General features: G+C 46.2%; 1 protein-coding gene across 1 annotated transcript in view; it reads right to left on the minus strand.

Moving 5' to 3' along the window:
- Positions 1-9,072, minus strand: part of KL (klotho) — a 43,287-nt gene extending 34,215 nt beyond the window's left edge. Inside the window, exon 1 of the mRNA XM_039239823.1 lies at positions 8,251-9,072. Coding sequence (XP_039095754.1) covers positions 8,251-9,072 — 822 coding nt within the window. The remainder of the gene's footprint in view (positions 1-8,250) is intronic.
- Between the last annotated feature and the right edge of the window lie 3,132 nt (positions 9,073-12,204).

Genomic DNA, 12,204 nt, shown 5'->3' on the forward strand with positions numbered 1-12,204 from the left:
TAACCCACAAAACCTCGAACCTGGCCCTCTGCACTGAAGCTTGCTAGCCTGTGCTCTTACCAGTACAGTTTTCCCTGACTACCCCCAAAACTCTTACCCACCCCTCCTTTCTTGGCACTTGCACATTTTTTTTTTAATATTTTTTATTTATTTCTAGGAGAGAGAGAGAGAGAGACAGAGTGAGCAGGGGAGGGTCAGAGAGAGAGGGAGTGACAGACTCTGAAACAGGCTCCAGGCTCTGAGCTGGCAGTCAGCACAGAGCCCGACGCGGGGCTCGAACCCACAAACCACGAGATCATGACCTAAGCGAAAGTCGGACGCTTAACCGACTAAGCCACCCAGGTGCCCCGGCACTTGCACATTTTAATATAATTATTTGACAATTATCTCTCCTCTACTAATCTGTAAGGGACATGAGGGCAGGGCTGTTATCCTTCTTTTTGTGGAAATGTGAGAGCCACCACCCTTAAACTGCCATCACTCCCCCCAACTACAGCCTCTACTATAGCTGGAGCAGACCTGCAGGCTCAGAGAGCAGGCTTTGTCCTCTCTGGGTCCGGGGAGGCTTTGACACGCCACCCTGGCCAGGAAGCGTGGAAAGGGCCAAGCGATTGGTCCATATTAGGTAAACAGGAGGAAGCTGAATATCTCAAAGAATGTACTTTGAGAATATCGATGCTAGGACTTCCTTTTGTCTTCAGATCATTTCAAGGAGGACATACCTGGTCCCAGAACAGAAGACCCTACCACCCTTGTCCCCCACCCCCAGCTCTGCCAAGCCCCAGCAGAAGGCCTGACATTGAGTAAGGAGATGCTGACTGACATCAGGGAAAAAGTAATGTCACTGATAGGTGAAGGGGTTGGAGGGAAAAGACCAAGTGATGAGGAATCCAGAGAGAAGGGGGTGTCAGGCAGGAAGGAGGAGGAGCACCCCCAAAGGCTTGCAGGGGCCTGGAGATGAGATACATCATCTACCGTCCCTCACCTCCCCTGTGGCTTTGCAGCCATCCACTGGACCCTCACAAAAAGAACAAGTAAATAAAGCCAGAGGTCCCTATTCCCTCCAGGATCTAGATCTGGAGCCTGGAAGCTTCAGCTCCTTATCCTCAGTCATCTACATCCATCTCCGGCCCTTCTCGGGACACACACAGGCCTGCCAACTAACCCTAGGCTGTTCTGCTCCTTGAAGACCATGACCCACCTCCCACTCCCGGAAAAATAGAAAGGTCAACTTTGCCACCTCCCACCCGACCTTATCCTCAAGGGTGAGAAGACACAGAGACCTCTCTAGGGCCACATTTGCATTCTCAGAATTCAACAGCATGCCTGCCTGCCCCACAGCAGGCTCGCAAGAAGTGGACTTTGGCTAACAGTCCCTCTCCCTCTAGTTCTTCTTGAGGCAGACCGCAGCAAGAAGAGAAAATACCTAGGAAGAACAAAGTGGCCTTTTCAGATATTTGAAAGGCTGTCTCATCAAAAAGCACTTAGTCTTACTCTTTGAGATTTGGAAAGGCCAAGAACCATCCAGGGGTGAGTCTTGTAGTGAAGTCCTAAATGGAAGAGGCAGGCTTCCCATTCAATATAAAAGATAAAACTGAGTGGATTACTTGGGAGGAACAGAGTTCCTCTCCTGCAAATAGTCAGGTAGAAGCTGGAGGACCCCAAGAGAGTCACCACGATGGTTTGCCCTGAGAAGAAGTGTGACCTAGGATTTTCCCGGCCCCTTGTATTTCTTTCTTTTTTTAAAAATCTTTAAAATATTCATTTATTTTTGAGAGAGAGAGAGACAGAGCACAAGTGAGGGATGGGCAGAGAGAGAGGAGACACAGAATCCAAAACAGGCTCGAGACTTCGAGCTCTCAGCACAGAGCCTGACACAGAGCTCAAACATGAGAATGGTGAGATCATGACCTGAGCCAAAGTCAGACACTCAACTGACTGAGTCACCCAGGTGCCCCTATATTTCTAACATTCTAATTATCAAAGAAAGATACACTACAGGCATGAAAATAATATTTGCTTAATCACCATATTTAACCTAATGTATGTCACTACTTTCATTTTATCTTGAGTATTTCATCAAACCACAAAGATAATGGTTCATGGATGATGTTCTGACATCCATACCTCAAACAATAATGTTATTGATGAAAAATATATTCAGACTGAGACCATAAAAGTTTACTAAATAGTTATCTTTAGTCAATAGATCAAATTATAGCAGTTGTAAACTTTAGTATATTTCTTTCAAACACCAAACTGAGTCCAAACTGAGGTAGTTGGTAATGTGTTTTATGTAAAATGATTTATCTTTGGTCAAATGCTATTGAAAGAACTGCAAAAATTTTGTTCCATTGAGTGCTACGAGTTGCATGTGAAGGAGTTAAGTAGGACAATTTCTAAAGTATTTGTCTAATTCCTCTCTTCTAAAGAGCTCAAGTGCTTTTGCTTTTATTATTATTATGATTGACAATACATTCATACCTCACCTCTGTAGAGTTCTTTACATTTTTCAAAACATGTTGACATTTATGACTTTGTTTTCCTTCTCACAAGATACCTGGGAGATGGGCAGTGTGGCAGAGATCCCTGGTTGCCCTGAAATATCTGGTTCTGCCTGGTTTCAACATAACCAGAATTATTTGCTGAGCTCCCGCCTATGCAGTGGGACAATAATTCACAGGCTCATTACACCACATGACCGAGTTCTGCCAATGGGATGTGAGTAGAAAGGACAGTACAACCTCCAGGTCGGACACTTATACAACCACATTCTTCCCCTGCCCCTTTGTCTCTGTCACTGGATGAAATGAGGGTATTATTTGCCCTAGAAATGCACAAATATGAAATGCATATACCTATCTGGGCAGGAATTTTTTCCCTGTTCTCCCTCACGGTTTTAAACTCCTCTCCAGACACTGTGTGAGAAAGCAGACTGTAAGTATTCAATTTAGAAGAAAGAAAAAAAGGACATACTGAAATAAGTAGAGATTATTTTACATCTACATTTATTCCTTCATTAAAAATTATATCGATTATATTCTTCTATGAGATAAGCACTAAAAATTGAAAAAAATGTGATCTTACAGTCTGTGGCCTCAAGGAGTCACAAATGAGTAAACGATCCACTCTTCCTGTTGTTATCACATAACGGAAATATCTGCGTGGAGTCTTTGAAGGCTAAAAACAGTTTATCCCAAGATAGAGCAGCAAAGAAGTATGGTGATGCTTCAGATTAACGTTGCACCAAGATAGAGTATACAAAAGGTAGATTATGCTTCTCTGTGCAAGTATGGGTGACAAGTATAATTTAGTAGCTTCCTGAGGAGACGTGGATCCTGGAAGATTCAGTAACTCTATATATTTTTACTCATCCACTCCCAATAGGCATGTATTCTATTCTCCTCCTACACCTAAACTTTCCTTCATGCCTTGAAAAAATGGCATTCACAAAAAGAAAGGCACATTTTGTACAAGTTAACTATAATAAAATTCTGGCTTACAGCAACCATATTGTTTGAAAACTTAATAGAACTCAGAAGACTTCTATATGCCAAAGCCTAACTACATAGCCAGGTACACAGTGGAACACTCATTCACTTTGTACTTAAGAAGTACACATGGGTATTATTTGAATGCTGAGTAGTTTGTATTTTTCCTCTTTTTTTATTGACATTGTTAAACCTTGTTATGATTTTGAAATTATTAGTTCTTTTCCTATTCTTAAAATTCTTCTTGGACTTGACTGTAACCTTTAAAAAAACATCGTGTTCAATCAGATATTCAAAGACGAGTGAGTCAGGCTCTTTGGGAGATATTTTTAACTATTTCTGATTAAACACACTAAGGAATTCAGCAGTATTCTATAAAATACATTAACTTTCAACCCAGTTGATTATTCTATCTATGCACCAAATATATTTTAGTGAGAAGAAAATTGGTAAGGTGCCTCCCAGAAGTACGTGGCATATATAATTTGAGCACGTATCTGGCAAATAGATTGCCTCCACTATTACTTGGGAAATGAAAACTCAACCAAATAACAAATCCACTTCTACATGCTACTAAAGCCAGCCAGGAGATTTCCCCCACCTCCAATTCTGGAAACTTCCTCATAATATTGCATAGTGACTATAGTTTTTAATATTTGCTAATTTTTACGATGGAATCATAAATTTGATGATGAACCTTAAATTTTTACTGAAAATGTCGTGTTCTGCCCCATTATGCTTGCTGATCTTCTATATGGTTATGATTTGGTACTCCTTGTCCCATTGGAAAATGGCTAGAAAGACTGACAAAGAAAGCAAACCCTAGGAGCCTCAGTTTGTAAAGGCAAAGTCAGGCTATTAAATGGCCAGGAGCCACTTACTGAGCACCTACCAAGGACGAGATAGCACTTTAAGAGAGATGAAGTGAACATGATTTCCTTACTTAAAGAATTACCCAGCTAGTAAGGCGGTGAGAGGAGGCAAATGGTTACATGAAGGAAGCGTGTGGTAGGAGGCACCAGAAATGACACAAAGTGGGATTCCCGAGAAGGAAGAGATGGCGCTCAGGTGTGGAACCAAAAGAATAAACAGTTCAAATGTGAACTGGATCTTTAAGGAAAGGTGGGATTTTAATAAATGAGGGACTTTGTCTTGCTCACAGAGGATGATATCCTTGAGAATGTCCATCATGGCATACCACAGGCAGCCAGGGCAGAAGCAAGGACATCAGCTACCAGTCCATTCCAGTTATCCAGGCAGAATCTGACAGGGACTTGGATCTGAAGTGGTTGGACTCTGGGTACATTTTGAAGGTAGATAAGGCAGTAGGATTTGCTGATGGATTGAAAGTAAGATGTCAGAGAAAGAGAGGAGTTAAGGTTTGGGGCCCGACCAACTGAAAGCAGAGTTGCCATAATGGATATGGGACGTGTAAGGAGTTTGCTTTGGGATGTGTTAAATGTGGCCTGCCCATCGGGCATCTAAGTGGAGCAGACAGCTGTTATCCCAGTCTGGAGCTCAGAGCACAAGTTCTGGCTGGAGACTCCAAACTTGGAGTCATCAGGATCTAGAACATTCAAAGAGTTCACTTGGAGTGAATCTAGAGAAAAGGCCCCATGGTGGAGCCCTGGGCCCTCCAGTATCTAGAGGCAAGGTGAGGAGGACACAGAAATCTCCAGTGAGCGGAGAGGGAAGCAAGAGAGTCAAGCAGAGGAACTGTGTCGAGAGAGAACAGTGTCTAGACAAATGCTGCAGACAGATCGGCTATGATGTGAGCACTGATGTTAATGCATAGCCTGCTCAATACCAGTCATGTCTGTTCTTCCCATTAGCATTCAAGGTGTTCTCACTTAGTCTCACCTCCTTAAGTGAAAGGTGGTCTCTTTTTCCACAGGTTCCCCATACAAACATTTGCAAGACTCCCACGTGGGAGGCCCTCGCATACCTTCAGCTTGGTCCTGGTGCTCTCAGAAACCCATGGGCAGAATACAAACTCAGAGGCACTGCTGGGGCTGGAGCCACAACAATAGGCCTCAGTGCTAGTTTTTCAGAACCATCTTGCAGGAGCTGTAAAGGTAGAGCACTTGCTCTTCAAGTCACAGAGAAAAGGCATGTCTGCTTTCTGGGTTATTCAGATGAGCAAAGCAACCCCGGGCTCCTGAGCTCTGTGGGGAAATCCTTCTTTTATTGTGTTTCTCCCTGGCTCTGGCTTTCTTTTACACACACACACACACACACACACACACACACACACACACTATATTTTCGAGGTTTATCTAGTACCACAAACCCAAAAGAACATGGAGACCTCCATTTTGAGCAGATTCCCCCATTATTCAACCTGCTCTTTGTTTGGCCTGCCTCCCATTCTCAAGGCCATCAGACAATGATTCTTGAATCTTGGGGTTAGCATGGGGGCAGGAGCGAGGCAGCTAGGGGAGAAGGTTGGTTCAAATCCCCAGCCTCCCTAGGGGAGGCTGTAAATTAGTGGAAGCACAGAATGGGGCAGGGAAGGGGTGCTGGCCAGCTTCATCCTTCACCAGCATCAGACCCTCAAGTGCAAAAGAATATGCTAGGGGCTTAGTGGCCTTAACAGCAACATCTAAGCCCTGGCTGAAATGTTCTATTACCCATATATGCACAATATGTTTTATCATTTCAAATAAGGTCCAAACTTCCCTACCTCTCTCTCCTTAACACAGCCACCAAGAAAGAACATTGAAAACAGAATGAAAATATCTCACGTGAAAAAGTTAAGCTACTGTTTTTGGTAATGACAAGTTGTTTCTTCATAGTATATAAGAATGACTACATTCCAAAGCAAAGAAATTTGAAAGCAAAATTAATATTTTACAGCAACTAGCATTTTGTTTGCAGCATCAGCAAACCAAAGTGTCCACCTGTTAACTAATTTCTTATGAATACAAAGTCCACTGTGTTTCTGGGAAGGATGGTTAGTGTTTGTCAAGGTTTTTTTTGTTGTTGTTTAAAGACATAAAAATATAACTGAAAAGTTAATCAGAGGGCCAAGAGTAGGAACAAGGATCAAAAGCATGTTGACCATTTCAAATACCAGAGTAACAGAAAGCTCCTTCAGTCCCCATTCCTGATTTTATACATGAAATGATCATGTAAGTCAATGCAATAAAAATGGATAACTTTCTGTATACATACAGAGCTTATTACATGCACTCCAACTAGAACTTGTATGATTTAAATCTAAAGTGGTGATTTTGCAGGAATGCTCTGTTGGGTCCTCCAACTGGTCTACAAATTTCTTATTTCTGGTATGCACTAAAATTTCCTTATGCCTTTTTCAAAAGAGGGACCAGTTCTTCCCATACATTTTCTACCGCCAACAATAAACAGGTGGTGTTTAAGTTATTTTGGTTCCTTAAAAGAATTGATAGACTGAAAGAGTTGCTTACTATTGCTCCAAAGCATCTTAGTGGAAAAAAATATGTATCAGTCTGAAATCACAGTTTTTTTGTCAAGCAAATCCAGCACTCCCCTATGATCTGCCATAGCAAACAGGAGCTGACATACAATCTTCTTTAGCCATTATTAAAACATTACCAGGAGCTCAGAGTGCTAAGTCACCTCAATAATCCAGTCCTGTTCTGCCTCAATGGCTTCAATTAAAAGTGTGTAGAAGTGGTTCTCATCCTGAATTTGTTCAAAATCTGCAGCTTAATTCTCAATTTAAAATAGGTCTTCAGTAAGCCCACAAGTCACCAAAATACAGTACCAGAAGTCAGACATGTAAACACTTTTATTAAAATGTTTGCACATATACATAAAGAATTCTTTCTCTCCTGATACAAAACTGTCCAAACTGTACCAACAACTAACATCATTATAAAGCAAACTTCAAATCAGTGGGACCTAAAATCTTGAGCACTGAGTGAAGAACTAGGAGGAAGAACTGAGAGGCAACTTGATCATGGCATATCAAGAATTCCTGCTGTCAAAATGTACTGAGCCTTTTGCACAAGGGTGTCAAAATCAGTTGTGTCAGGCTAGTAATAATCTCATCGCCAAGGAGTCCTTTGAATTGGAGAAAGGATCTTGCAAGTACTGTTGTAGGACACCATCTATATCATCCTGAAGCTGCTTCTGTGTTTTTATGGCTGGCTGTGTTTAAGATTGTCTAAGGGGTCTTCACACCCTGATGACTGGTATGGTTGACAGATGCAATTCTGCCTGTCACAGAAAGAACTTCCAAAGAAAGTTTAAGCTCAGCTCTCCAGGAAATGTCATTTTGACACCTTTGCATTTGCTGCAGTTTGAACATGGGTCTCTCTCTCTCTCTCTCTCTCTCTCTCTCTCTCTCTCACACACACACACACACACACACACACACACAGCAGATCTTATTGGATTAACATTGAACTCTTGACATCACAAACTCTAGCAAAGACCAATGTTATCTGAACGTCTTCCTAACAAACCTGTTTCTTTCATCCACCCAGCTCACTCCCCCCTTAGCTACTATTGGGAAATGGTCCTCTCCTCACCTCTAGGCATTCCCCTACCCTCAGAGAAAGGAACTTTCCTTTCTCTCTCCCCATTCCCAACTGCCTGGCTTCCCAGCTGCCCCAGCTGCTCAGCTCCCGCCCCAGATGCGAATCCTAGGTGACCTGAGGAATGTGTTCAAATGGAACTTCCTCCGGGCTGGACGCGCAGGCCCCCGACTCGCCCCTGGCATCTCCAGAGGCCCTCGCCCTGCGTGGCCCGCTGCCTGGCCCCCCGAACTCACCAGGAGGAGGTTGTGCGCCACCAGATACCCGAGCCGCGCGCTGCCCCGGATGCCAGGGGCCAGGCGCCCGGTGGCATAGCCGTGCCAGGCCACCACATAGGGGTTATCGATGGTGATCCAGTACTTGACCTGGCCGCCGAAGTGGCGGAAGCAGAGCTCGGCGTAATCCCTGAAGTGGTCGGCCAGGGCGCGGTCGGCCCAGCCGCCGTAGGCGTCCTGCAGGCGCTGGGGCAGGTCCCAGTGGTACAGAGTGACCACGGGCTGCACGCCCAGCTCCCGCAGCCGCTCCAGCAGACGCCGGTAGTAGCGCAGCCCCTCGCGGTTGGGGGCGCCCGCGCTGCCATTGGGGAGTACCCGCGCCCACGAGATGGAGAAGCGGTAGTGGGTGACCCCGAGCTCGCGCAGCCCCTCTGTGTCGCGGAAGACGTTGTTGTAGCCGTCGCTGGCCACGTCCCCGGTAACGAGTGGGGACGGCGACGGGGCGCCCGACGGCAGGCGGGCTACCGGGGGGTCGCCGGGGGGCGCCGGGGGTTGGTGGGTGAACGTGTCCCAGATGGACGCGCCCTTGCCGTGCTGCCGCCAGCCGCCCTCCGTCTGGTAGGCGGCGCTGCCCACGGCCCAGAGGAAGCCGTCGGGGAAGGTGTCGTGGAGGAGGCCGGCGGCCTCGGGGGCCGGAGGCTGCGCGAATCGGGCCCAGGTCTGCGCCCCGTCGCCGGGCTCGGCGCGCAGGCGGCGGCCGCCCAGGGCCAGCAGCAGCAGCAGCAGCGAAAGCGGCGGAGGCGGCGGCGGCCGCGGGCGGCGCGGCGGGGCGCGGGCGGGCATGCTTCGCGGGAGCCGGGCGCCGGGGCGCCGCGCCCCTTTATGCCCGCGCCCCGCCGCGCCGCCCGCCCCTGCCGGCGCGCCCACCCCCGCTTCCCTGCCGGGCCCCGCTGGCAATAATTACCTGTGAGCCGGAGCCTCCCCGCTCCCTGGAATGGGGAGGGCGCGGGGGCGCAAAGGGCGAGCGCGTGCCGGGGAGGGGGCGCGGCGGCGGGCAAGGTGCAGCGCGCGCCTCTCGGGGACGTCGGAGAAAAAGCACCTGTTCTTCGCTGCTCCCAGGAGCGCGGAGGATGTTTGGCGACGCAGGTTCCTGCCGCGCCACCTCCTCTTTCCCGTCCGCGCGCACCCCTGGGAGAAGCCCCCGAACCGGCGTTCGTCGAGGAGGGAAGGCGGCCCACCAACTTTCCCCGAGCTCAGCGCAGGCTCTTTGCCTGCCCCCGCGGAACCCGCCCGTGGGGAAGCACCTGCTTTCTCATTGCCTCCACTCGGAGGCCGAGAACAACTTTGGGCGACACTGCTAGGGACAATTAGGAATTCCCTGAAACGCATTGGGAGGCAAGGTGGGAAAGCCAGGCGGGCACTCGGAACGTCTTGAGAAGCCAACTCGTGGAGAGCCGCCCCAGTGGCGCAGGGACGGAGGGCCGGTCCCCAGGCACCTGTGTAGAAAGCCTTCAAGGAAGACCGAGGAGACGCGTGGGTTGCGTTGACCCTTTGCCCGACTCTCCCTCATACCGTTATCTTGTAGCCATTTCGAACCAGCATTGGTTGTTTAGGCAGATGTTGCAGAATTACTTGCCCACGGCCCAGAGGAAGGCGAAGGTGGCGTGTTCCTGTCATGACAGTTTGGATTGTTCTTATTAAACATTATTTTTAAGAAAAAAACAAACGAAGTACGAAGGTTTCAACTCTAAGTAACTGTTATTTACCTATTTTTTAAAAATCCTATTATGAATAATCATGGTTTAGCTTTCAGCTCTGACTTACTTAGCAAGCAACTTATCTCTGCAAAGGTGTGCAAGCAGGTGTGCTGGAGCCCAGGGTCCCAGAGTGCCACCTGAGCGGAGGAGGGCAAGGGGAGGTGGGATTTAGCCCAAGCAACCACTCCCACCCACTACAACAAAAGAGATTCATGACTTGAATCCAGCTGGCAGAGAGCCCTTTTGACCGAAATTGTGGAAACACAGTCCCATTTGAAGGTGTGTATAGATGATCTACGAATAGCTGATGTCCATCTGGTGTGGAGTGGAGGACGGCCTGCGCTCCACCTCTGTGATCTTGGATGGAACAATCTCTTCTCCAAGGTTTAGGATTCTCATCTGTAACATGCAGATGTCCGTGTCTTCCCTGCCGCCTTTGAGGCCTGTGAAATGCAAACATAAAAACGTGCACACAGATGACTCCATCATGGAAAACACTGACAAATGTAAGATCCTGCAAATATCTACCTCTCCCTCCAGGACCGTGCGCCTCACTCCCCGCACACCTGCACCTGTGCTGAGTGACTAAGATCCCCACCGAGGTAGGTCTACTCATGTGGAATGACCACCCCTGTGCTGTTTCTTACACATTTAAAACTGGTAAAGTTTTGAACCTTGCAAATGCAGGTGTTTTTATTAATTTCCTTTAAATGTTAGCACAATAAATTTATTCCAGTATTTTGTTAAATATCCCCAACTCCAGCTGGCATATATTATCATGATTAGTAAGATTAAGCCATCGGACTGGAACAAGACATATTGTTATTCTTTTACATGCAGCATTTACATTTTTCAATAAATGTGAAATAACAAACAGTGACACTTGAGCAATTAAAAAAATTATACCACACAACTGCACGGGCACACTCGCTTCCCGCTAAATTAAAAAGCATTTATGTCGGCATGCAAGATCACATTTCTCTTCTAGAGCTGAAGACATGTGCATTTGCTGGATTGTAGCTTGTTAAGTTTCAATTAGAAATGCATCATGGGTCTCATGGAAAAATAGCTTAGGCTAAGTGTTCACTTATTAATGTATGGTCTGTTTGCTCAGGGCAGATTGTATCTATTGCAACTTTTATTTAACCAACAGTTTAAAAAAAAGAGCGAGAAGTGGGTTGTTGGTTGTTGTTGTTGTTTTTGAGCGGTGATTAAAAAGAATGACCAAGTTGATTAAATGCTCACGTTTGAAGTTCATCTTTCCTAAGTTGGACATCAAAGACTTCAGCATATGCAGAGATATTCCCAGGTGATAGTTAATTTAACTCAATGATGACGGTTCATGATAATTAAAATTTATTTCCAGAACTTGCTGTTTATCAAGGTTCTGTTTGTGGTTTGACTGGTGGGTTCCTGAAGCGTGAGTAACTGCTAGTGTTGCTCCTCACTTGTTCAGGTTTTTTTTTTTTTTTTTTTGGTTCTCGTCTTTCATAGCCACTTTCGAATTCTAAAATGTGGGTTTCATTAGTGCTTTGTTCTCTGGCAAATAAGAGATTAATTACTTGCTGTGCTTTGAATATGAAGGTGAAGTTATTGATGCATCAATGGAAGGGAAATTTTAAAATTTACTTACTGACTTCTGTCATGGTGATGAATTTCCACAACCAAAAGGTGGTCCTCAAGCCACCCATCATCCACATTCCTTCACCCAGTCCCTTCTTACAAAGTCCTCCTCCTGTGTGCTCCCTGAGCCCATGTCAGGCAAGAGAGCAGAAGGAAGTCCACTGACCTACATGGGCCCAGACACAACCCCAACCTCACAAGCTCTCAGCTCACCAGCCATGACACTCAGCCTCTACCGGGAAGAATGGATATCATCACCAACTATCTCTTTGGGCAATAGCCATGGGCAATGCAACCATGAGGAGCTGAAGACTTCAGATTGTAGGTGACCCCCCCACCCCGCCTTCAAAGATGGTACTGGATTGGAGAAACAGGATAAAGAATGCTGAGAATATGTTATGGAGAATTAACAACTGACACACATGACAGCTGTTCCAGGAATTTAGCAGAAAGAGAAATAATCCTATTTTTAATTGGATGGAAAAGTTTCATAAGTAATGAGACAGTAACTGAGGTTTAAAGAGTAAGATTTGCAAGATCTTGAGGCAAGGATAATAGAGAAGCAAAACATGGAAGAAAAGAGTGTTTGTGGTGT

Source organism: Hyaena hyaena, unplaced genomic scaffold, assembly GCF_003009895.1.
Source record: "Hyaena hyaena isolate Hyena2069 unplaced genomic scaffold, ASM300989v1 scaffold_163, whole genome shotgun sequence".
Classification (NCBI taxonomy): Eukaryota; Metazoa; Chordata; class Mammalia; order Carnivora; family Hyaenidae; genus Hyaena; species Hyaena hyaena.